This window comes from Rhopilema esculentum, chromosome 15 (assembly GCF_057945365.1).
Source record: "Rhopilema esculentum isolate cy_ngs chromosome 15, ASM5794536v1, whole genome shotgun sequence".
Taxonomy (NCBI): Eukaryota; Metazoa; Cnidaria; class Scyphozoa; order Rhizostomeae; family Rhizostomatidae; genus Rhopilema; species Rhopilema esculentum.
Window position 1 is genome coordinate 7,945,887 of NC_142829.1, and position 27,086 is coordinate 7,972,972.

The window sequence follows — 27,086 nt, forward strand, 5'->3', positions numbered from 1 at the left end:
TTGTTTTGGAACAAATAATCCTTGTTCTCCAAAATATTAGGCAGGTGACTGCCCCCTTGTCTCCCTCCCCCAGGTGTCCACCACTGAATTGTTCACAGAAGCGTGTACAGCTTTGCCTTAATAGCCAGCATAAAGCAGTTTTTGAAAGATTGGTAAAAAACAATTACCATTGAGTTGCAAAACTGTGCATTTAGGGCAATGGATGTTAAAAACAAATTTATATTTTTGTTTGTTTGAAATTGGCACAGTTCTAATTGTGTGTTATGAAGCATTTTTGTGTATGTCAGCAAAAGAAGTAAAAGCAAACTGAAAATTCAGCATTTTGCTATTCTTGTAAAGGGATGCAAGAAAGTTCCAGGATAAATGCTGGTGCATCTCATTACATGTGTAATTGAATTCCTGTCATATTCATCACCGGATTTATAATGTTTGAAAAAATTATTTACTGCTTCCACCCTTTCAGGCCACACTCCAACAGCCTGGCAACCAACTGAAACACCATAGTTTGTGAAAGCAAACTTTACCCTTGGAGAGGAGGGATGCCTACAAAAGAAGCCCTTGCCTTCTTCTTGTGGGATCCACATTTTATCAAGTTGTTGTATGGATCTTTGTCTCAGAACTTGCGCCCAAGGCTCATCTGGAAAATGGTGGGTCATCCACAGCGTCTCTCCAAGCCCCAAATCTTGAGTGCAAGAGAATTCTATGTAGTCTTTTTGTATCAGAGACCTCATATCAGCAATCTCACTGCTCAATGCCGCTTGGTCAAGGGTTTTATAAACAATGTAGCCATCATAGAAGTCTAAACCCCCAAAGCCATAGCCAGGGTACGGACCAGACAAATCTTCAAGCATTTTCCATACCACCCCTCTTCCTTTTACGAAGAAATGCGGATGAATGTCTTTCGCAAGTTTAACAGCCTTCTCGTGATATTCTGGTTTCAATTTACCCAACTCTCCAAGGGCATATATCCACTTTGTAAGGTAATGAAAATATTGACCGTCTCTGTCTGGTTCTTCGCCTATTCGTATACCTTTTTTTCTGCCTAGCACTTTGTAAACATCAGTGACCAACTGCTCGGCTTCGATGAGATACGCCGAGTCTCCTGATGCATAGTACAGCGTTAGCAAATTGCACAGTCCGTGTGCATCAGTCCAGAGGTAACGCAATCCGTTCGGCCATATCTTCTCCTGTCTCATAAAATCTAGCAAATCCTTAATCTCGCTGATTTCATTATGTTCCGCCATATTTTCTAGGAATTTAACTGTATCTTTTCTTCATCGAGGCTGTCTCGAAAAGAGGTTGTTCTAACATGACGACCCTCAACAACAAGGGGAACGTGTCTTTTGTTCAGTTCCCGTGCAGAAGTGGTACTTCTTTCCGACAGGATGACGGAGCTTCGTAGGCGAAAACTTGGGAAGGAAAAGCATACTCAAAGCAAAAACCATCCCCACACTCTACATTTAAAGCAGGTTGCTGAAGACCGAGACAGAATTTTGTGGACTGGCCTTAGCTGGGTCAATTTGGTGGTCGGAATTTTGATTGCATTTTATATAGGATATAAATATGCAAAATACGTCGGAGATCTGCACGAGAATGATATGTGGTTTTCAAACATCAAGGTAAGCATAAGATGTTCATTCTCATTTTTAGAAAAGTTTTCTAAAATTGTCAGTATTGATCAATGTGGTCGACGAGAGGCCTTCTTTAGAAATTTGATATCTCGTGTGGTAGTGGTTGAACATGTTTAACGTGGGTAGCCTATGATAAATCGGGTTAGCCCTGTTTTTTACAAAATTTTCCACTGTCAATGAAAATTTAAAGAAACACAAAAATCTAAAAATGAATCAAGATTATGAAAAATGTAAAAATTCCAGTCATATCTGGTTATAAATATATTTACCAAATTAAACTTCATTTGCAGCAAGTTGAAAGGGAAATTTCCTTCAGAACAGAAGCTGGGCTTTATTTTTCATACTATAAACAAATGGTGCTTGCTCCAACAATAAGTGAAGGTATGGTTCTTATTTTAACCTTATGTCTAATCTACTGAGAAATGAAGATAGCCAGGCACTAATGCAGTTTCCTTCTTGGACACTGATCCTTACCCAAACCCTATCCTTATAAATGGAACCACACGCTGAGAGGTGTGAAACTGTAATAGATCTGATAACGGCACTAATCAATCACTGATATTACTTAAATTTTTTTGGTAGCTGGCAGCCATTTTCTCTCCTTTCACACAACCCTGAACCTTACCTTGTGTGATGGACAAGTGTATCTGAAACCTCTGGTAGGCTGGTACCAGAAGCCTAAATTGGTTTTTCCTGAGATAAGAACTTGTAGGAGGAAAGGGGGGGTTCGTTATTTTTTACAATGGAGGGGGGGGGGGGGTAATATCTAGAGTTAAAAAATGTATATTAATGGTACCTAAGGAGCAAAAGTATAAAGGAAATCCCTCTAATGTATAAAAGTTATATGTTATTTACGTTATCACGTCATTACATAAATACATTATTCATTTAATACAACAACATAGAATACAACTTTTACTTGCAAATTACTCCTAATGCAACTTGAGTGATTTTGAATAAATTTGATAACAATAGCATGTTTGTTTGGCTCATGACCCAAGAAGAAAACAAATGTACTCAGACCCTTGCAAGGTTCCTAAGGCAGTCCTTTTTTGCAGGGTCTCCAACAAAGGAAGTGGCTTAGCCAGACCTCATTAATCTGTGCGAGCGCGCTAGCGGCGCTTGCAGGCACAAAAGTTCATACTCCAAATTTCTGCAGGCACTTTTCGTAATTGAATTTTATTCGCCTTTTTAATTTACAATCATGCTTTTTCTTAATATCTCTCTTGGTATCAATTGAAAGGTCAAATAGAATTTTTAAAGGAATAAAGTTGTAAGTCTTTTTTACCCAAAATCATTACTCTAATTGCGCGAGTTTGCATATCACATTGTTTATCTGTCCCTTTCTTTCTATTTCCTCTTGCTGATTCACAATTATTCGATCTTTCTATTTCCAAACATCTGTATGCCTTTGAGGAGCATATCAGTTCACGAAAAACTTGTACACCTTTGGCAAAAACCCTTTTGTTTTCGAGAAAAGTCTTTGAAAAATTCTGCAAAAAATCCTAGAAACCTCTTGAAAAAAGTGACACACCCCTTGAGCTCTTTTAAGCTAAAAATGTCGAGTATAGCATCTAACAACTAAGGCGTTTGTGGGAGTAAGGAAAAGAAAGTAAAATGCAGAGTTGGCATGTAGAGCAAAATTACAAGGTTCACCTGCAAAGAATACTAGCTTGCGTAGAGCATGTGACACCCCACATACTTCAAGAGATGGTTGTTAGTAAATATTCATCCAAGGGTTATAACAAATGAAATGAAAAAGACATGCAAATAAGATTCGTGTGTTATTTACACATCTTTTTTATTTCATTTATTAGAACCCATGGATGAATATTCACTGAAAGCGTTTACAGTTCGCAATATGTTTGCTCAGCAATCACAATGAGGGGATTAGAAATTCTAATCGAGCATGAGTTGAAAATTGAGGTGTCAAACTGGAACTGCTGGAACGTTAGAAAGAAATAATTGGTGGAAATTATAAAGAGCCAGTAGAAGCATTATTTCAGCCCATGTGGATCTAAAGTTTCTTGGATGTAGAGGGCGAAAGGGAAATATGTAAAGATGAGCTGGATATCCTTTTTGTTGATGGCGAAGAAAAACCATAAACTGGAAATTGATATGTATTGGAAGTAAAGTCAAACTAAAAAAGTATCAAGGAAAATGCTTCTTGCTTTCTTGAAATTTCATTGGTGAAAAACAAGCATTTGAAAATTTCTGTAAGAAAAAACTTGGTGGCATTAATTTAAGTTGGTGTAACAGTACTGAGTGGAACTCAGTAGAAAGGAATATTCGCAATTTATCAATATCTGACCATATGTTGCACCCTAGTTTACTTGCAGACACATTTTTTACTCAGCTTTCCGCTCGCAGGCACAAAATATTCTTAATGAGCCCTGGGCTTAGCCATGCCTTCCTCTTTTTTTTAGGACAAAGGACCTTTTTTCAAAATCTTTTGTTATGGGTGTTAAATTTTCCCTTGCTCTTCTCCACTTTCCAAACTGTGTCAGAGCCCCATGTTCAACATAAAGAAACAAAAAATTCAGAATGATTAAATAACTAAAAGCTGTTTAAATTCTTTGCTTTATAATAATTTATTTCTAGTTGCAATTGTTTATGAATTTCCTATGATCTAATTTCAGTACACAACAATTGCACGAGATGACTTGAAGAAAAGTTCAAGGGTCCTCGTCTTTTGGTATTGCCCCAGGGTCCCTGAAACCTAAGGGCCTTATCTCAGGAAAATCTGTTAATAAATTTGTTGTCAAAAGAGGAAGAAGACATGACTGACTGCCTTGCTTGTTCCACTTGGTCCTGGGTTTTTAATGGGTTGGTCTGCCTGTTATTGGGCTGTTACTGGGTTGTTCCACTTGTTACTGGGTTGCTCTACTCATTCCTTGCTTTAGAATCAGCGACCATTTTATGCTGTTGGCAGCTTTCTAAAAAATCAAATGTGTGATCAATGCACCATTTAGGATATTGAGATGTTTTTCCTGTTTTCATCAAAATGGCGTTTTAGTTTTTTGTATCTGCAGTAAAACTTGTTTCTGGTTAATTCTATCTATCCAATTAAATGTATATATTATGTCATATGTTTATAATCTATCTTCATTAAAAAAATGATTGGTGTATAAAAAGTGTTTTGATTGCAGGCATTAGGCAACTGATGTATGATAATAAAACAGAGCATCTGAGAACAATAAACATTCTCAATAGATTCAATGTTTACCAGGAAGTTATTTTGGCTGTGATTTACAAAGCCCTGAATCTAAAGGTAATTTATGCTCGCATTCTTGGTTTTAGCTTACAATTTACACAAATCATGCCTTTATGCTATTCGTCTAAACATTTGGTGCTTCTGGATTAATAGACAAGACTGAGATATTATTTTGAATTTTGTGTTAGTTACAGGTTGATTTTTCTGTCATCAAAACATTAAAATATCAAGATTTAATTCTTTGAATGCTTCTGGTATGCTAAATTTTTTATGATATGCTTCATCAAAATGTCTTATGATTTTTGTAATATCATTTTTATTTTAAAAATTTAAAGGGATTCAAATTCTTTTGTCTTTTTTAATTGCAGAATTATTTGGAATATGTTTATTTTTACATCAATACTGTGTTTGGACTTCATGGGATGTACATGGTAGCAATCTATTTTAGCTCTTGGTTGATGAGTGGGACCTGGCTGGCTGGAGTTCTAGGAACAGCATTTTATGCTTATAATAGGTAGAATCTTTACTGACATAACTTCCCTTTGGGATATATTTTTTCACAATTGTGCATATCTATACAAGAACTTATAGATAGACAAGGTATACTTCTGGAAAATAGTGCCTTTTCTATTTCCAGGAAACAGTTTCATTTCCTATGTGTCTTTTCTGCTGGATAGTTTGAGAATCTTCGTATTGTTAGTAGTTTTTTTAAAGAGCTTTTCTTAATGCCTTTAGCTATTTCCCTCTTATTATTGTATGGCAGAATATAATTTTAAGTAGTTTATTTATTTTCAAGTAAATTATAACTCTATGCAATAATGAATAAGTTAATTTTGCTGTTTTATATATATTTTTCAATTTTGATTCAAATATCTTAAGCATAAAATATGATTTTTCATGTTCAGGGTAGACACAACTAGAGTTTCATATACCATTCCACTACGAGAGAGCTTCTCCCTTCCCTTCATATACATGCAGCTTGCAGCTATTACTCTTTATTTCAAGCCTGGTATTAGCCAAAGAATGCAGGTATATTTACTTTGTTTTTTGAAGGATGCTTTGATTTTTATAGTTCTTGCAGATATGTTCTTTATTATTTGATATAAAGATACTTTGATTATCTTTATCTCTTTGATTTTCCAATTTTAAAATGAAAGTATTTATTTTTGTTAAGATTATTCAATGTGCTAAACTCCTGTAAAAAATTGTCTGTAACATTTAACAGAGTATATGAAGTTATGTTTGCACAAACTTTTCTTAGATTGATGCATTGATAGGTTGTTTTGTTTATACAAGGTTGAATTGAATGTATATATTTGTGATTGTGTCTCTTCACATTCCTAAATTTTCTAGCAGATTAAGGAAACATTTTCAAGGTTGACTTCTTAAACAAGTTTTCATAACCAGATTTGGTCACTTGTTTTTGTGAAACGTGGAAACATGTAATGATTACTTAAAAGAATTGAGATCTAAGGTTTGAGTTTTATATTTTCAGGCATTTGGACTTGCAGGGATATTTATTGGAACCTTGTTCACCATTATAACATGGCAGTTTGCTCAGTTTGTTTTTCTTTTGGAAGGATTTGCTTTGTTTGGTGCTTGGTGCCTTGATATAATACCAAGAAAAAAGGTATATTGTTGTATTTTACTGTTCAGACATCGTTTTAGATGATATCTTTATAATTTATTTGCCTGGTTGTTTTTGAGATAACATCACTAAAGTGAAATACTTGATGATGCTAAAAACCAAGGGTAACAAAATTCAGTGCACAGTTTTAAGAAGCCCTCTGTTTCCCAAGTCCCTGATCTGCAACTGTGTCTAGACTGGATATGCAATTAACTGATTAAATGGCCACATGAGTGCCTGGAAAACATAGCATTCACATGGCCAATGTCTGTGAAAAAGACCAATGTAAACAAATGGAGTTCAATTATTATGCCCAAAATTGCCTTGCTTTTTTTCTTCTGAGTAAGGATTCCAAAAATTAAAGAAATTTTCTGGAAGAAGAATAAACACTTTTCTTGACTCTTCAGGTGTTATTTGTGCTCCCAGTCGTTGGTTTTGTCTTCATATCATTAAGTCATTAGCTAAATATTTTGCCCTACACTTATTTTGTTTCTAAGAACACTATCCAGCCTCCATACTCTTAAGAAGAGCTCGTTTTGAGCCCGGATATATCCTTGAAGTATTTTTTTTCAAATCCTCATTTGCGATACTTGAGGTATACAATATCTGCTTTCATGTCAATTCTGACAATAACATATTGTTTTGACCAGTCTGATAGTTGTTTGTCTCGATCTATAAAATCAAGTGATTTGTGGCTGTTTTCTAGACTTTAATGTGGTAGAAATGTGCAAAGGTCACAAAGAAGCAAGTACCAACGTTTTATGAATGTGTGTCATTTATTATTCTACGCCAATGTTATTTCAAAACACCTTTTTGTTTTAGGCTCAGAGTGTTTTATTTGTTATTTCTGGATGTCTTTTATTGGTCTGTGTCATCCAGTTTATCAATGACATGCTGATTACATCACTGACATTGCACTTTTGTTTGGCTGCGCTACTTATCATTGAATTAACGGTACGTTTTTCAAACCACCTGCTTTTTCAATTTTGTTTCTGTAAGTGGATCAAAAGTGGCTATGTAACAATATTTTTAACTGGTCAACAAATATTCGTGAGTATAGTCTATGGACTATGTGTTCTCTTGGCCTTCAAATCAAGACTTGAAAACCCACATTCGTAAGACAAGACAATGTGTCTATTATCACGTTTGTTTTGTGTTTTTCAATATCCGCAGCACACGATTTGCAAATTAACCTACATTGGTTTTATTGGTTATGAAAGACCTCAAATATATTTGCTATTTTTGTCGCAAGTGCAGTAATTTCATGCAACATCAGGCACCAAGGAGAAGGGGGAGCTAGGGGGCTATAATCCCCAGTTTTTGCCAAAACGACAATAATTTTACCAATGTATCACCAGTCAAGCCACTTTTCATTCGGTTTTTAGACCCCCACTTTTCTCAACGCTCCGCGGTGCCTGAACAATCTGGATATCTTTCAAACGTTTAAAACTCTGCTTTTAAGTTTTTTCTCCATGAAGTTAGTGTTTTAATGGAAACATGACTTTGGATTTTGTATTTTTTTGAACTATTTTCTCGCAGGATAATGGTGGGCAAGGCCAAGGGATCTTTCGAAGAATTTCCAAGCTCCTTTTTACAGTTGTAGCTGTTCTTGCATTGACTTTTATCATAAACTTTGTCCTTAAGGTGAGCATGTAACAGAGTTGTTAATACATTATCCGGCAGTAAGAATAAACATTTCGTCATATGACATAGCTCATATTCTCAAAAGAAAACGACAGTCAATACGTTAAAAGAGGCACCAGAGCTAAGGATGCAGAATTTTGTAAAGAAAGCTTTAAGAAAACTCCCAGTAATCTTTGTCTGTGAAGGATCAACAGCAACTAAACACATATTAATCACTTACTGACATATATTTCCAGCTGTGCACAAAAAACAAATCAAACAGTTTACGTTATTCTCGCAAGTATCTAATTTTAAGGGAGTATCTAATCTTTTATTGTCAATGAGAAGAAATATCCTTATCTTCCAAAATTGAGAAAATCGATACATAGGTCTTCGTTTCCCTAGCCACAGGTGAATTTATCGTACTTCATTCTTAATAATTCAAATCAACAGAATTCTTAGTTATTCCAAACCTTTTTCAAAAAGATCTGTGCTTAATCTGGGTGCTTTTTTTTGGTGAACGTATTGCAAAATACATTTTATGCACCAGGCACCAACCTACCGCTAAACTTCTGCCCAGAACATAAGCCACAGTTCTATATGCAGCTCTTGGTGAGAGTGTATATCAATATTTGCTTGTGCGATAGAAACATTACCTACAAGGCTATTGCCCGTTGATTTAGTTGGTCTTTTTTCCTTCAGTTTTTAGGAGTTTTTCTTGATATGAAAATTTTCCCAAAACAGTACAAACGCAGGAATATTAATTGCAAAACAATAGAAACCAACCTGTAAATGCTGCCAATGTGCGGGGCTTAAGCTAGTATGAATAATTTTGTTTGGTTTGCACAAGCTATTAGCATGCAAGATCCACATTTGCTCGAAGAGCCATCTGAGTCAACTCTTCATTTTTTATTCAGTTTTACCAATAGGAAATAGTTTACCAGTGAACATAGCTGGACAAACAAATCCTGATAGATCCTCGAGCTTATGCCCTTCACTACTCCCAGTGAATCAATTTTGATGTCGGCAAATCATCGTAGACATTTGTATTGACCTTTGCGCTTTAAATGATGATGCTGATTTTAAAGTATTGCTAATTTCATATCCTTGCCTTACTGCATTTTTGTATTAGAATCACTTTGATAGTTTTCAAGTCTTTGCTCTCTTCAATACAGAGATTATTCTTCAATATCTTTTAATTTTTGTTTTTGTATAGAAACCAATTATTTGTTGTATTTTTTGTAATACCTTGGTTGATATTTTTCTCGTTCAGAATTTCATCCTTAAAATCGACTCTGATGAGCACATCTTCAAATTTGTTCTGGCAAAAATGGGATATGGAGAAGCCCTGAAAAGGTGAGGCGACTTTTGAATGTCATGTAATGCAGCATCGCCATAGACAATTTTACAGCTACTGTTTTGCGAAGTTACATTTATTCTGTTGTTAACCAATACTTTATTTGCTCTTTTTTAGCCGGCTCTTAGGAGGTGAGAAAAAGTGTACACAAGAATTCTTTTTCCTCTCTCTATGACTTTTTTTTTCTCTCACTAAGTCCAACAAAAACCCTGATCTATTTTTATGAAAGAATATTCACCAAATGTTTCTTTCTAATTGGAAGCATTAAAATATGCAATCTGGTTTTTCTTTCAGGGATTTCGATTCGTTACTTTACCTTTGTGAAGGCGCATTCAATTACTTGCCAATGGATACTTTTATTCGTTTGACCGATGGGATTGTCTTTCCTTGTTATGCTGCAGCAATGCTTGTCACGCTGATCTTGCTTGCAACATCTGTTTTGGCGAAGTGGAGGTAAGAACATCAAACTTCTGTATTTTGCTCCTAATCATTTTTTTTATTTATACTTTGCATCCGAAGGTAGCTTTTAGGATACTGAGAAGCTTATGCTTATTGAACAGTGTCCTGGTCCTTTCTCTTCATGTGACCACACCTTGCTATTCCTATGCCTGGAATTACAGAGAGCTGGCTGCTCTTTTCACTCTGGGTGAAAGTTTGGTCATGCCAGGGACTCGAACCACGGACCCTTGGGTCTGTAGTCATCGCCTGTTACATGACTTTCAACAGAGTTTATTGCAATCATTTTGCATGTTATTTTAGCGACTCTAAACAGCAGTGTCTCTTTGAATGGAATGCCTATGCTTTGAGTCGGTTGTGCATTTTTATAAAATAAGGATTAGATAGATCTCACACTTGCCATGAACTGGAACCCCTGAAGAATCACTTGAGGTATTTATTTGGAACCGCTTTGAAAAATTTGCTGTTTCTAATACTTTTTGCAGAAATTGCAAATATTTACGTGGATATGAATTTCTTCTAACTTGGTATGTTGCGTCTAAAAATGGGGGGACTAAATATCTTAAAATGGTAAATTTGATACTTTCATTTTGTTGCAGTGGAGAAAAACCAGTTGCCTATCCTTGGATGGTTCATTATTACCCAGAAGTAGCCTTCAGTTGCATTTTGAGTGTCTTCTTTGGATTAATGGCTCTTTCGACTTTAAGAATGAAATTTCTTTGGACCCCTCATATTTGCATGGTTGGAGCGGGGATTTTTTGTCATCAGGACTTTTGGCGATGGGTTTTCAGCTCGAGCAAAATAAAAGACGGAATAGTAAGTAGCAGTAATCTTTTATTTACTATTGTTGTTAGAATTTAAACTCAAATTCGGGTGTTGAAAATGCGCAAATGTTTCAGTTCATGGCTTCTTGGTAATAAAGTGACATTAGTTAGGCATCTTTTTTTTATTGACATAACTCCTTATACTTAAATTATTGTTAGCTTTTATAATCTTAGATCAAATATTTATGCTGTTTCTAGCGATCTGTTCGATCATTCGATGTTGAATGCACAAATGAAAACCAATATAGGTTTTATAGAAAAAATTCGGCAATATAATCCAGAGTTTCTTCTTTCTTTGTAAACAATTAAACTTTTTCTTTGCAGCTTTTGCCTACTTTACCAGATGATACTGTTGAAGTAAATTTTGATAGTCAAGCTGTCTATAAAGCATTATACAGTAAAATATACAGTAATATTAAAAGACATTATTACCTGCAAAGCTAAGTATTTTTTATATTTACCTTCCAGTCTCACATATTCGGTTATTTGGTACCAATTGCTATTATTGGACTTGTTTTGTGGCGGGTAAGTCATCCATATTTCTTGAAAGTCTTTTATTGAACATATGTATTGAATTATATCAAAACCATTCCTAATATTGCCTTATAACTTATACTTATATTGATATATGAAATCAAAACATTTCATATCATAAAACCACACAGCGCCAAAACTTTATGTCTTCCATATCAGCATTAAAATTCAGTGTATGATTACCACTCTAAAATAGCATATTCAATATCATCCTAAATTTTCCCTTTCAAAACTTTGTATACATTTTAAAAAACTAGATGCTTTGTTTATCACTAGTAAAGTTAAATTTTTTATTACTCCACTAAACAAAGGTAGTTTGTAATATTCAGAGATTCATTCAGTTTACATTCCTTATTGAGTTCTACGTCAGCGATACAATTAACATTTATCTGCCTTTTGAAATTTTTTGCTTTTGAGTCTTGCACATTCGTTTTTCTCTAAAATTTATTTTTGTTGTAGCGTCTTCCATCTGCCCTTGAGGAGTTGAAAAGTCTAAGAGAATTCTATGACCCTGACACTGTAGAACTGATGACATGGATCAGGTATACTTTTGTATTTTATTTTATATTGCAATTTCGATAATCAGATATTTCAATATGTATTCTGTATATCAAGTTTGTTTATTCTTCGGGGATGGGGTAAAGTTTTCCAGCCAAAAGTTCACCAGCTCACTTGATTTCCTTGACTTGATGTTCTTAGGCACAACGCCGTTGTTTTTAATGTCTCCAAGTATAGTCTCATGCCAGAGCTTTGTGTCTTTCAACGAGATGAGGTCTTTCTTGCCTCAGCCTTAGAGGTTCAAAAATGCTTCACATATTGGTTAAAAGTAGTTTGTAGACGGTAAAATAGATAATCATAGCGAGACAGTGTTCTTCATTCTCTCTGTCAATAGAGTAGACTATTTTATACCCCTTAAGATCATTGTAAAATGCTCCTAGATTTAGAAACTGCCATTATTTGTTTGGAAAATTTCCCCTCCTTCTGTGTATGGAGACAACTTATTTCGTGTAATCGTTCCTACTGCATAAAAATTTTTTTTTTCTCAAGCTAAGTATGTTGTTATCAAATAGGATATGTAAAGAGCTTGAAAGAAGGGGTAAAATGGCTTATGTTGATTGCATTTTAGTGGAAAAACCCCCGATCAGGCCGCTTTCACGGGCAGTATGCAACTTTTAGCTGGCGTCAAGTTATGCACCGATCGACCAATAACAAATCATCCACATTATGAAAATAAATTCTTACGACAAAGAACGAAAGATGTAAGTAACACACACTTATGATTTTGCATTTTACCTTATTGGGTTTCGTGTTGTGGATGTGCACGCGTCGGCCCCCGCTAGTTGTTCTATCTTTTTTCATTAAGACAATCTTAGTTCGATCCAAATGATTACTGCAATATAATGATGCAGCTGTTAATCTGTATATTTGGTAAACCAAAGTGCTTGCCAAGCATTGTAGTCTTGCTCTCACTGTCATGTCATCCATTCGCAAAGTTGGTCCTAAAAGTGACACACTGTACACGCTTTCAAAGACGATCGATAACGTGCGAAATGGACGACGTTAAATTATCCAATCTGATTCGTGGAAAAAATGCGATAATGACTTAAGAAGATGTAGATGCATCCAGATACACGAGTACCGCAGGGTTTATGTGCTATTAATAAGCCCTGTGGCACCTTCATCGATGTAAACGTGTGGAGCACGAATAACCATTTATAAATGACTGAATGATTACGTCGCTTTTGAGTCATTATTATTGTATTCCTCGCTCGCTTACAAACTTTATTCCTCTTCGATCAGTATTGAATAACTTCTGTTCTTTAGGTTTATCAAATATACGCACGCAAATCACCGAAAGAAGTATATGAGATCCTGAGGCAGCATGGTTCAAGTTATATCATTCTAGAAAATAGCATTTGCTATTCGAGATCTGAACAAGGTTGTCGCTTGACTGATATTCTTGACATTGACAACGGCGACAAGGTGCTTGAAAATCCCGCGGATACAGAGCCTGGACAACGGCCCAGATTTTGCCATGCTATCAAATACGACAAAAGCTTTTCAAAATATTTCACCAAAGTCTTCGAAAATCCAACCTTTTACTTGTATAAATTGAATTAAGTTTTTATTTAATACTTTCACACAATGCTGCTGAAAATTGTCATGCATCTGTGCACATATTTTAGTCGTGAGAAATGTATGAAGTGCAAATAAATACATCAGAGTGGTTTTTCCTATCATTTTCACTTTTGCTGATCACTCTAGGGGGGGGGGGGGGGTGATTCTTTTTGACAATAAGATAACTATTTGCTGTTTTAATTAACATTGAAAAATAAAAAGAAGAAACCCTTATGATTGATTAAGTAAGGCAATGTGTCATCATATCTTGTATTTTTTGTCCCATTCCCAGCCAGAAAATGGAATTTTAGATGATAAAACAGAAGGGACTCAGAATTTATTCCTTTTGCAGGCCTGGTGCTTACCAATAAGGAGTAGCCTTTGGGCTCCATTTGCAATCTGTGCTGCTCTCCAAATCTGAAGGGGAATGATAAGCAATCCTTTTAAATTTCCATTCACTCTCTTACTTACTCCCCTACGAAAATTCCAATGCTCGAATACTTCGCACCTTATCGAATACCATAAACAGGTATGTATGTTATATGTAAACAACTGTAAGAACAACTCTTTTTTTAAAAATACTTTCCACGAGGAATGTCTTTGCATATTTCCTTTGCCCTTCATTAGCATGAAGCGTAGAGAATCGTAACGGAATACTCTGTTTCATGGAACGGAGACGAGGATATGCATGGGTAGCCGAAAGTTGAGTTTCTTAGACCACACCAATTTCTATTGAAGATAGCGAGTCATTTTTCAGTAGTGGTTAATAAAGAAATATTTACCTGCTCATTCTCCATGATTAAATCAATTTTGAAAGATTTGTTCAACCCTATTGGGTCACCATTTTCCAAGATGGGCAGACCCTCAAACTTTAATCAAAGGTCGAGTAATAATCTCTAAGACAACTGAGTTCAAAGCAAGCTCAAAACAATCTCATGAAATATCACTTAAAAATTCTGAAAGATTATTAAGCGGTTATCTGTCTCTGTTCTATCCTCTTTACGTCTATTTGAGTCCTTAAGAACAAGATTATTTTTCACTGCCAAAGTGCGCCATTTCAATTGATATAGGCTTACCTTTTCCGTAAATTTGGCAGCCTCAAAATCTCTTGTTAATGACCAAATAAAAATTCCTAAAGTTCATAAGAAACATAACTCTTTATCCAGCCTCTTTGGGTCTAATCCAATTCCTAGAAATAAGATCATTTTCTTTGAATAAATGCTCCATTTCAATAGCCATAGTCTTACCTCTTTCCAAAACCAGCCAGAATAAAAAACTCTTCAAATACCCAATTTTATTTATGATCAAGAAGTAAGGATAACTCTTTCCTCGAAAAATAGACTAAATTTCCTCTATTTCGTTACGATAAACAATTATAGTGACCATATTAGGAATTAAAGACGGTTTTTGAACCAAAAACAATTTTTTGAATGTAACAAAGCTTAATCAAAAGATAAGGCTTAAAAAAATCTACGAAAGTTTGAAAAAGCTTTTCTTCTTAAAGCAGATTCATATTGATCAGAATTTAAAGGAATTTAAGTCAAGTCTGGAATGAAAGTCTAATTAACGTTATAGGCCAAAAAATCGTCTACACCTCCAAATCTTGTTTCTTCTAAAGACTGCTTACATCTGTTACAACGAATTTTGGGAAAGGTCAGCTTTTGAAAAAAATGTAAGGCAAAAGGCTTAGCAAATCATCAAAACTTTCAAACACAATTTCCTCCAAAAGCAGCTTTATTTTCGTCGATTTGATATAAATAAACAAAAATTATGCTGAAAAGATTTTTTTTAGAAAAAAATAAAAACTTTTGGAAAAACCAATTTTTGATAAAAAAGCAAGGCTATATACTAAGAAAAGTCATCAAAATTTTCTAAAGCCTTTTTCTTTAAAAAGAAGCTTGATGTTTATCTTATTGATCCTGAAAAACGAGAATTGTAATTAGAACTAGAATAAAATTCGTTTTTTGTAAAAATAATGACTTGTTGGGTTCATCAAATTTTCTCAAAAAGTAAGGCTATAGACCTAGCAAATATATCGAAATTTTTGAAACTTTTTTTCTCTAAAACCAGTTGATTTTCATCTTATTTATCATGATAAACAAGAATTGTCCTCAACACTGGCATAAAAACCCTATTTTTGAAAAAAGTACCGAGTTTTTTGAAGGAACAATTTTTGAAAATAAGGTAAGGTTATAAGCTTAAAAAAATCAAAAACATTTTCGAAGATTTTTCCCTCTAAAAACAACTTGATTATCTTCTTATTGATCATGATAAACAAGAAATGTGCTCTTCACTGGCATAAAACCCCTTTTTTTGAAAAAAGTACCGAGTTCTTTGAAGGAACAATCTTTGAAAATAAGGTAAGTTTATAGGCTTAGAAAAATCGACAAATTTTTCTAAGATTTTTCCTTCTAAAAGCAACTTGATTTTCTTCTTATCGATCATGATAAACAAGAACTGTGCTCATCACTGGCATAAAAACCCTATTTTTGAAAAAATATCGATATTTCAGAACAAACAATTTTTGAAATTAAGGTAAGGTTATAGGCTTAGAAATATCGACAAAATTTTCGAAGATTTTTCCTTCCAAAAGCAACTTGTTTTTCTTCTTATTGATCATGATAAACAAGAATTGTGCTCATCACTGGCCTAAAAACCCTATTTTTGAAAAAATATCGATATTTTAGAACAAACAATTTTTGAAATTAAGTTAAGGTTATAGGCTTAGAAAAATCGATAAGATTTTCGAAGATTTTTCCTTCTAAAAGCAACTTGATTTTTTTCTTATTGATCATGATAAACAAGATATGTGATCTTCACTGGCATAAAACCCCTTTTTTTGAAAAAAGTACCGAGTTTTTTGAAGGAACAGTTTTTGAAAAAAAGGTAAGGTTATAGGCTTAGAAAGATCGATAAAATTTCTAAAATTTTTCCTTCTAAAAAAATGTTGATTTTCTTCTTATTGATCATGATAAACAAGAATTGTGCTCTTCACTGGCATAAAAACCTTATTTTTAAAAAAAGATCGATATTTCAGAACAAACAATTTTTGAAATTAAGGTAAGGTTATAGGCTTAGAGAAATCGACAAAATTTTTGAAGTTTTTCCTTCTAAAAGCAACTAGATTTTCTTTTTAATGATCTGGATAAACAAGAATTGTGCTTATCGATGGCATAAAAACACTTTTTTTGAAAAAATTACCGAGTTTTTTGGAGGATTAATTTTTAAAAATAAGGTAAGGTTATAGACTTAGAAAAATCGAAAAAACTTTCGAAGATTTTTTCGTCTAAAAGCAACTTGTTTTTCTTCTAATTGATCATGATAAACAAAAATTGTTTGCACCACTGGCATAAATATCCTTTTTTTGAAAAAGTACCGAGTTTTTTGGAGGAACAATTTTTGAAAATAAGGTAAGGTTATAAGCTTAAAAAAATCAAGAAAATTTTCGAAGATTTTTCCCTCTAAAAACAACTTGATTATCTTCTTATTGATCATGATAAACAAGAAATGTGCTCTTCACTGGCATAAAACCCCTTTTTTTGAAAAAAGTACCGAGTTCTTTGAAGGAACAATCTTTGAAAATAAGTTAAGGTTATAGGCTTAGAAAAATCGAAAAAATTTTCGAAGATTTTTCCGTCTAAAAGCAACTCGACTTTTTTCTAATTGATCATAAAAAACAAGATATGTGCTCATCACTGGCATAAAACCCCTTTTTTGAAAAAAGTAACGAGTTTTTTGGAGGATCAATTTTTGAAAATAAGGTAAGGTTATAGGCTTAGAAAAATCGAAAAAATGTTCGAAGATTTTTTCGTCTAAAAGCAACTTGTTTTTCTTCTTATTGATCAAGATAAACAAGAATTGTTATCATCATTGGCATAAAAACCCTTTTTTGAAAAAAGTACCGAGTTTTTTGAAGGAACATTCTTTGAAAATAAGGTAAGGTTATAGGCTTAAAAAAATCAAAAAAATTTTCGAAGATTTTTCCCTCTAAAAACAACTTGATTTTCTTCTTATTGATCATGATAAACAAGATATGTGCTTTTCACTGGCATAAAACCCCTTTTTTGAAAAAAGTAATGAGTTCTTTTAAGGAACAATCTTTGAAAATAAGGTAAGGTTATAGGCTTAGAAAGATCGATAAAATTTTCGAAGATTTTTTTTGTCTAAAAGCAACTTGTTTTTTTTCTTATTGATCATGATAAACAAGAATTGTTATCATCATTGGCATAAAAACCCTTTTTTGAAAAAAGTACCGAGTTTTTTGAAGGAACATTCTTTGAAAATAAGGTAAGGCTATAGGCTTAGAAAAATCGAAAAAATGTTCGAAGATTTTTTCGTCTAAAAGCAACTTGTTTTTCTTCTTATTGATCATGATAAACAAGAATTTTTTTATTACTGGCATAAATACCCTTTTTTGAAAAAGTAACGAGTTTTTTGGAGGATCAATTTTTGAAAATAAGGTAAGGTTATAGACTTAGAAAAATCGAAAAAACTTTCGAAGATTTTTTCGTCTAAAAGCAACTTGTTTTTCTTCTTATTGATCATGATGAACAAGAATTGTTTTCATCATTGGCATAAAAACCCTTTTTTGAAAAAAGTACCGAGTTTTTTGAAGGAACATTCTTTGAAAATAAGGTAAGGCTATAGGCTTAGAAAAATTGAAAAAATTTTCGATAAATTTTTCCCTCTAAAATCAACTTGATTTTCTTCTAATTGATCATAATAAACAAGATATGTGCTCTTTACTGGCATAAAACCCCTTTTTTTGAAAAAAGTAACGAGTTTTTTGAAGGAACAATTTTTGAAAATAAGGTAAGGTTATAGGCTTAGAAAAATCGAAAAAATGTTCGAAGATTTTTTCGTCTAAAAGCAACTTGTTTTTCTTCTTATTGATCATGATAAACAAGAATTGTTTCCATCACTGACATAAAAACCCATTTTTGAAAAAAGTAACGAGTTTTTTGGAGGATCAATTTTTGAAAATAAGGTAAGGTTATAGGCTTAAAAAAATCAAAAAAATTTTCGAAGATTTTTTCGTCTAAAAGCAACTTGTTTTTCTTCTTATTGATCATGATAAACAAGAACTTTTTTTATTACTGGCATAAATACCCTTTTTTGAAAAAGTAACGAGTTTTTTGGAGGATCAATTTTTGAAAATAAGGTAAGGTTATAGGCTTAGAAAAATCGAAAAAATTTTCGAAGATTTTTTCGTCTAAAAGCAACTTGTTTTTCTTCTTATTGATCATGATAAACAAGAATTGTTTTCATTACTGGCATAAATACCCGTTTTTGAAAAAGTAACGAGTTTTTTGGAGGATCAATTTTTGAAAATAAGGTAAGGTTATAGGCTTAAAAAAATCAAAAAAATTTTCGAAGATTTTTCCCTCTAAAAACAACTTGATTTTCTTCTTATTGATCATGATAAACAAGATATGTGCTCTTCACTGGCATAAAACCCCTTTTTTGAAAAAAGTAATGAGTTCTTTGAAGGAACAATCTTTGAAAATAAGGTAAGGTTATAGGCTTAGAAAGATCGATAAAATTTTCGAAGATTTTTTTTGTCTAAAAGCAACTTGTTTTTCTTCTTATTGATCATGATAAACAAGAATTGTTTTCATCACTGGCATAAAAAGCCCTTTTTGAAAAAAGTACCGAGTTTTTTGAAGGAACATTCTTTGAAAATAAGGTAAGGCTATAGGCTTAGAAAAATCGAAAAAATGTTCGAAGATTTTTTCGTCTAAAAGCAACTTGTTTTTCTTCTTATTGATCATGATAAACAAGAATTTTTTTATTACTGGCATAAATACCCTTTTTTGAAAAAGTAACGAGTTTTTTGGAGGATCAATTTTTGAAAATAAGGTAAGGTTATAGACTTAGAAAAATCGAAAAAACTTTCGAAGATTTTTTCGTCTAAAAGCAACTTGTTTTTCTTCTTATTGATCATGATGAACAAGAATTGTTTTCATCATTGGCATAAAAACCCTTTTTTGAAAAAAGTACCGAGTTTTTTGAAGGAACATTCTTTGAAAATAAGGTAAGGCTATAGGCTTAGAAAAATTGAAAAAATTTTCGATAAATTTTTCCCTCTAAAATCAACTTGATTTTCTTCTAATTGATCATAATAAACAAGATATGTGCTCTTTACTGGCATAAAACCCCTTTTTTTGAAAAAAGTAACGAGTTTTTTGAAGGAACAATTTTTGAAAATAAGGTAAGGTTATAGGCTTAGAAAGATCGAAAAAATGTTCGAAGATTTTTTCGTCTAAAAGCAACTTGTTTTTCTTCTTATTGATCATGATAAACAAGAATTGTTTCCATCACTGGCATAAAAACCCATTTTTGAAAAAAGTAACGAGTTTTTTGGAGGATCAATTTTTGAAAATAAGGTAAGGTTATAGGCTTAAAAAAATCAAAAAAATTTTCGAAGATTTTTTCGTCTAAAAGCAACTTGTTTTTCTTCTTATTGATCATGATAAACAAGAATTTTTTTTATTACTGGCATAAATACCCTTTTTTGAAAAAGTAACGAGTTTTTTGGAGGATCAATTTTTGAAAATAAGGTAAGGTTATAGGCTTAGAAAAATCGAAAAAATTTTCGAAGATTTTTTCGTCTAAAAGCAACTTGTTTTTCTTCTTATTGATCATGATAAACAAGAATTGTTTTCATTACTGGCATATATACCCGTTTTTGAAAAAGTAACGAGTTTTTTGGAGGATCAATTTTTGAAAATAAGGTAAGGTTATAGGCTTAAAAAAATCAAAAAAATTTTCGAAGATTTTTCCCTCTAAAAACAACTTGATTTTCTTCTTATTGATCATGATAAACAAGATATGTGCTCTTCACTGGCATAAAACCCCTTTTTTGAAAAAAGTAATGAGTTCTTTGAAGGAACAATCTTTGAAAATAAGGTAAGGTTATAGGCTTAGAAAGATCGATAAAATTTTCGAAGATTTTTTTTGTCTAAAAGCAACTTGTTTTTCTCTATATTGATCATGATAAACAAGAATTGTTTTCATCACTGGCATAAAAAGCCCTTTTTGAAAAAAGTACCGAGTTTTTTGAAGGAACATTCTTTGAAAATAAGGTAAGGCTATAGGCTTAGAAAAATCGAAAAAATTTTCGAAGATTTTTCAGTCTAAAAGCAACTTGATTTTCTTCTAATTGATCATAATAAACAAGATATGTGCTCTTCACTGGCATAAAACCCCTTTTTTTGAAAAAAGTAACCAGTTTTTTGAAGGAACAATTTTTGAAAATAAGGTAAGGTTATAGGCTTAGAAAAATCGAAAAAATTTTCGAAGATTTTTTCGTCTCAAAGCAACTTGTTTTTCTTCTTATTGATCATGATAAACAAGAATTGTTTTCATCACTGGCATAAAAACCCTTTTTTGAAAAAAGTACCGAGTTTTTTGAAGGAACATTCTTTGAAAATAAGGTAAGGCTGTAGGCTTAGAAAAATCGAAAAAATGTTCGAAGATTTTTTCGTCTAAAAGCAACTTGTTTTTCTTCTTATTGATCATGATAAACAAGAATTTTTTTATTACTGGCATAAATACCCTTTTTTGAAAAAGTAACGAGTTTTTTGGAGGATCAATTTTTGAAAATAAGGTAAGGTTATAGACTTAGAAAAATCGAAAAAACTTTCGAAGATTTTTTCGTCTAAAAGCAACTTGTTTTTCTTCTTATTGATCATGATGAACAAGAATTGTTTTCATCATTGGCATAAAAACCCTTTTTTGAAAAAAGTACCGAGTTTTTTGAAGGAACATTCTTTGAAAATAAGGTAAGGCTATAGGCTTAGAAAAATTGAAAAAATTTTCGATAAATTTTTCCCTCTAAAATCAACTTGATTTTCTTCTAATTGATCATAATAAACAAGATATGTGCTCTTTACTGGCATAAAACCCCTTTTTTTGAAAAAAGTAACGAGTTTTTTGAAGGAACAATTTTTGAAAATAAGGTAAGGTTATAGGCTTAGAAAAATCGAAAAAATGTTCGAAGATTTTTTCGTCTAAAAGCAACTTGTTTTTCTTCTTATTGATCATGATAAACAAGAATTGTTTCCATCACTGGCATAAAAACCCATTTTTGAAAAAAGTAACGAGTTTTTTGGAGGATCAATTTTTGAAAATAAGGTAAGGTTATAGGCTTAAAAAAATCAAAAAAATTTTCGAAGATTTTTTCGTCTAAAAGCAACTTGTTTTTCTTCTTATTGATCATGATAAACAAGAATTTTTTTTATTACTGGCATAAATACCCTTTTTTGAAAAAGTAACGAGTTTTTTGGAGGATCAATTTTTGAAAATAAGGTAAGGTTATAGGCTTAGAAAAATCGAAAAAATTTTCGAAGATTTTTTCGTCTAAAAGCAACTTGTTTTTCTTCTTATTGATCATGATAAACAAGAATTGTTTTCATTACTGGCATAAATACCCGTTTTTGAAAAAGTAACGAGTTTTTTGGAGGATCAATTTTTGAAAATAAGGTAAGGTTATAGGCTTAAAAAAATCAAAAAAATTTTCGAAGATTTTTCCCTCTAAAAACAACTTGATTTTCTTCTTATTGATCATGATAAACAAGATATGTGCTCTTCACTGGCATAAAACCCCTTTTTTGAAAAAAGTACCGAGTTTTTTGAAGGAACATTCTTTGAAAATAAGGTAAGGCTATAGGCTTAGAAAAATCGAAAAAATGTTCGAAGATTTTTTCGTCTAAAAGCAACTTGTTTTTCTTCTTATTGATCATGATAAACAAGAATTTTTTTATTACTGGCATAAATACCCTTTTTTGAAAAAGTAACGAGTTTTTTGGAGGATCAATTTTTGAAAATAAGGTAAGGTTATAGACTTAGAAAAATCGAAAAAACTTTCGAAGATTTTTTCGTCTAAAAGCAACTTGTTTTTCTTCTTATTGATCATGATGAACAAGAATTGTTTTCATCATTGGCATAAAAACCCTTTTTTGAAAAAAGTACCGAGTTTTTTGAAGGAACATTCTTTGAAAATAAGGTAAGGCTATAGGCTTAGAAAAATTGAAAAAATTTTCGATAAATTTTTCCCTCTAAAATCAACTTGATTTTCTTCTAATTGATCATAATAAACAAGATATGTGCTCTTTACTGGCATAAAACCCCTTTTTTTGAAAAAAGTAACGAGTTTTTTGAAGGAACAATTTTTGAAAATAAGGTAAGGTTATAGGCTTAGAAAAATCGAAAAAATGTTCGAAGATTTTTTCGTCTAAAAGCAACTTGTTTTTCTTCTTATTGATCATGATAAACAAGAATTGTTTCCATCACTGGCATAAAAACCCATTTTTGAAAAAAGTAACGAGTTTTTTGGAGGATCAATTTTTGAAAATAAGGTAAGGTTATAGGCTTAAAAAAATCAAAAAAATTTTCGAAGATTTTTTCGTCTAAAAGCAACTTGTTTTTCTTCTTATTGATCATGATAAACAAGAATTTTTTTTATTACTGGCATAAATACCCTTTTTTGAAAAAGTAACGAGTTTTTTGGAGGATCAATTTTTGAAAATAAGGTAAGGTTATAGGCTTAGAAAAATCGAAAAAATTTTCGAAGATTTTTTCGTCTAAAAGCAACTTGTTTTTCTTCTTATTGATCATGATAAACAAGAATTGTTTTCATTACTGGCATATATACCCGTTTTTGAAAAAGTAACGAGTTTTTTGGAGGATCAATTTTTGAAAATAAGGTAAGGTTATAGGCTTAAAAAAATCAAAAAAATTTTCGAAGATTTTTCCCTCTAAAAACAACTTGATTTTCTTCTTATTGATCATGATAAACAAGATATGTGCTCTTCACTGGCATAAAACCCCTTTTTTGAAAAAAGTAATGAGTTCTTTGAAGGAACAATCTTTGAAAATAAGGTAAGGTTATAGGCTTAGAAAGATCGATAAAATTTTCGAAGATTTTTTTTGTCTAAAAGCAACTTGTTTTTCTCTATATTGATCATGATAAACAAGAATTGTTTTCATCACTGGCATAAAAAGCCCTTTTTGAAAAAAGTACCGAGTTTTTTGAAGGAACATTCTTTGAAAATAAGGTAAGGCTATAGGCTTAGAAAAATCGAAAAAATTTTCGAAGATTTTTCAGTCTAAAAGCAACTTGATTTTCTTCTAATTGATCATAATAAACAAGATATGTGCTCTTCACTGGCATAAAACCCCTTTTTTTGAAAAAAGTAACCAGTTTTTTGAAGGAACAATTTTTGAAAATAAGGTAAGGTTATAGGCTTAGAAAAATCGAAAAAATTTTCGAAGATTTTTTCGTCTCAAAGCAACTTGTTTTTCTTCTTATTGATCATGATAAACAAGAATTGTTTTCATCACTGGCATAAAAACCCTTTTTTGAAAAAAGTACCGAGTTTTTTGAAGGAACATTCTTTGAAAATAAGGTAAGGCTGTAGGCTTAGAAAAATTGAAAAAATTTTCGAAGATTTTTTCGTCTAAAAGCAACTTGTTTTTCTTCTTATTGATCATGATAAACAAGAATTGTTTTCATTACTGGCATAAATACCCTTTTTTGAAAAAGTAACGAGTTTTTTGAAGGAACAATTTTTGAAAATAAGGTAAGGTTATAGGCTTAGAAAAATCGAAAAAATTTTCGAAGATTTTTTCGTCTAAAAGCAACTTGTTTTTCTTCTTATTGATCATGATAAACAAGAATTGTTATCATCATTGGCATGAAAACCCTTTTTTGAAAAAAGTACCGAGTTTTTTGAAGGAACATTCTTTGAAAATAAGGTAAGGCTATAGGCTTAGAAAAATCGAAAAATTTTCGAAGATTTTTCCGTCTAAAAGCAACTCGACTTTTTTCTAATTGATCATAAAAAACAAGATATGTGCTCATCACTGGCATAAATACCCTATTTTTAAAAAAGTACCGAGTTTTGTGGAGGAAAAATTTTTGAAAATAAGGTAAGGTTATAGGCTTAGAAAAATCGAAAAAATTTTCCCAGATTTTTCCTTCTAAAAGCAACTTGGTTTTCTTCTTATTGATCATGATAAACAAGAATTGTGCTCATCACTGGCATAAAAACTTAATTTTTGAAAAAATTACCGAGTTTTTTGAAGGACGAATTTTTGAAAATAAGATAATGCTATAGGTTTAAGAAAATCGACAAAAATTTCTAAGATTTTTTCGTCTAAAAGCAACTTGTTTTTCTTCTTATTGATCATGATAAACAAGAATTGTTTTCATCACTGGCATAAATACCCTTTTTTTGAAAAAGTACCGAGTTTTTGGAGGAACAATTTTTGAAAATAAGGTAAGGTTATAGGCTTAAAAAAATCTAGAGAATTTTCGAAGATTTTTCCCTCTAAAAACAACTTGTTTTTCTTCTTATTGATCATGATAAACAAGAATTGTTATCATCATTGGCATAAAAACCCTTTTTTGAAAAAAGTACCGAGTTTTTTGAAGGAACATTCTTTGAAAATAAGGTAAGGCTATAGGCTTAGAAAAATCGAAAAAATTTTCGAAGATTTTTCAGTCTAAAAGCAACTTGATTTTCTTCTAATTGATCATAATAAACAAGATATGTGCTCTTCACTGGCATAAAACCCCTTTTTTTGAAAAAAGTAACGAGTTTTTTGAAGGAACAGTTTTTGAAAATAAGGTAAGGTTATAGGCTTAAAAAAATCGAAAAAATGTTCGAAGATTTTTTCGTCTTAAAGCAACTTGTTTTTCTTCTTATTGATCATGATAAACAAGAATTGTTTTCATCACTGGCATAAATACCCTTTTTTGAGAAAGTAACGAGTTTTTTGGAGGATCAATTTTTGAAAATAAGGTAAGGTTATAGGCTTAGAAAAATCGAAAAAATTTTCCCAGATTTTTCCTTCTAAAAGCAACTTGGTTTTCTTCTTATTGATCATGATAAAAAAGAATTGTGCTCATCACTGGCATAAAAACTTAATTTTTGAAAAAATTACCGAGTTTTTTGAAGGAACATTCCTTGAAAATAAGGTAAGGTTATAGGCTTAAAAAAATCAAAAACATTTTCGAAGATTTTTCCCTCTAAAAACAACTTGATTTTCTTCTTATTGATCATGATAAACAAGAATTGTTTTCTTTACTGGCATAAATACCCTTTTTTGAAAAAAGTAACGAGTTTTTGGAAGGAACAATTTTTGAAAATAAGGTAAGGTTATAGGCTTAGAAAAATCGAAAAAATGTTCGAAGATTTTTTCGTCTAAAAGCAACTTGTTTTTCTTCTTATTGATCATGATAAACAAGAATTTTTTTTATTACTGGCATAAATACCCTTTTTTGAAAAAGTAACGAGTTTTTTGGAGGATCAATTTTTGAAAATAAGGTAAGGTTATAGGCTTAAAAAAATCAAAAAAATTTTCGAAGATTTTTCCCTCTAAAAACAACTTGATTTTCTTCTTATTGATCATGATAAACAAGATATGTGCTCTTCACTGGCATAAAACCCCTTTTTTGAAAAAAGTAATGAGTTCTTTGCAGGAACAATCTTTGAAAATAAGGTAAGGTTATAGGCTTAGAAAGATCGATAAAATTTTCGAAGATTTTTTTGTCTAAAAGCAACTTGTTTTTCTCTATATTGATCATGATAAACAAGAATTGTTTTCATCACTGGCATAAAAAGCCCTTTTTGAAAAAAGTACCGAGTTTTTTGAAGGAACATTCTCTGAAAATAAGGTAAGGCTATAGGCTTAGAAAAATCGAAAAAATTTTCGAAGATTTTTCAGTCTAAAAGCAACTTGATTTTCTTCTTATTGATCATGATAAACAAGAATTGTTTTCATCACTGGCATAAAAACCCTTTTTTGAAAAAAGTACCGAGTTTTTTGAAGGAACATTCTTTGAAAATAAGGTAAGGCTGTAGGCTTAGAAAAATTGAAAAAATTTTCGAAGATTTTTTCGTCTAAAAGCAACTTGTTTTTCTTCCTATTGATCATGATAAACAAGAATTGTTTTCATTACTGGCATAAATACCCTTTTTTGAAAAAGTAACGAGTTTTTTGAAGGAACAATTTTTGAAAATAAGGTAAGGTTATAGGCTTAGAAAAATAGAAAAAATTTTCGAAGATTTTTTCGTCTAAAAGCAACTTGTTTTTCTTCTTATTGGTCATGATAAACAAGAATTGTTATCATCATTGGCATAAAACCCTTTTTTGAAAAAAGTACCGAGTTTTTTGAAGGAACATTCTTTGAAAATAAGGTAAGGTTATAGGCTTAAAAAAATCAAAAAAAATTTCGAAGATTTTTCCCTCTAAAAACAACTTGATTTTTTTCTTATTGATCATGATAAACAAGATATGTGCTCTTCACTGGCATAAAACCCCTTTTTTGAAAAAAGTAATGAGTTCTTTTAAGGAACAATCTTTGAAAATAAGGTAAGGTTATAGGCTTAGAAAGATCGATAAAATTTTCGAAGATTTTTTTTGTCTAAAAGCAACTTGTTTTTTTTCTTATTGATCATGATAAACAAGAATTGTTATCATCATTGGCATAAAACCCCTTTTTTGAAGAAAGTAATGAGTTCTTTGAAGGAACAATCTTTGAAAATAAGGTAAGGTTATAGGCTTAGAAAGATCGATAAAATTTTCGAAGATTTTTCAGTCTAAAAGCAACTTGTTTTTCTTCTTATTGATCATGATAAACAAGAATTGTTTTCATCACTGGCATAAATACCCATTTTTGAAAAAAGTAACGAGT

General features: G+C 31.8%; 2 protein-coding genes across 2 annotated transcripts; one reads left to right on the forward strand and one right to left on the reverse strand.

Moving 5' to 3' along the window:
- Positions 1-314: 314 nt before the first annotated feature.
- Positions 315-1,244, reverse strand: LOC135685598 (uncharacterized). Its single transcript, XM_065201580.2, has one exon. It carries the CDS (start codon positions 1,242-1,244, stop codon positions 315-317), a length of 930 nt encoding a protein of 309 aa, XP_065057652.2.
- Positions 1,245-1,301: 57 nt separating this feature from the next.
- Positions 1,302-13,503, forward strand: LOC135685584 (protein C-mannosyl-transferase DPY19L3). Its single transcript, XM_065201566.2, has 15 exons — positions 1,302-1,619; positions 1,922-2,012; positions 4,781-4,902; positions 5,214-5,359; positions 5,751-5,874; positions 6,341-6,475; positions 7,295-7,426; positions 8,012-8,116; positions 9,369-9,451; positions 9,747-9,905; positions 10,508-10,724; positions 11,201-11,257; positions 11,726-11,808; positions 12,393-12,525; positions 13,091-13,503. The coding sequence occupies exons 1-15, from the start codon at positions 1,386-1,388 to the stop codon at positions 13,385-13,387; spliced, it is 2,118 nt and encodes a 705-aa protein (XP_065057638.2). The 5' UTR covers positions 1,302-1,385; the 3' UTR covers positions 13,388-13,503.
- The last annotated feature ends 13,583 nt before the right edge of the window (positions 13,504-27,086 follow it).

What these genes read in the sequence shown, in the direction of transcription:
- LOC135685584 (XM_065201566.2), top strand. Translation starts at nt 1,386, where the DNA reads ATGACGGAGCTTCGTAGGCGAAAACTTGGGAAGGAAAAGCATACTCAA. An exon ending in GCATTTTATGCTTATAATAG is followed by an intron (nt 5,360 to 5,750) that starts GTAGAATCTTTA and finishes TTTCATGTTCAG; the next exon opens with GGTAGACACAACTAGAGTTT. An exon ending in TCTGTTTTGGCGAAGTGGAG is followed by an intron (nt 9,906 to 10,507) that starts GTAAGAACATCA and finishes ATTTTGTTGCAG; the next exon opens with TGGAGAAAAACCAGTTGCCT.
- LOC135685598 (XM_065201580.2), bottom strand. Translation starts at nt 1,244, where the DNA reads ATGGCGGAACATAATGAAATCAGCGAGATTAAGGATTTGCTAGATTTT.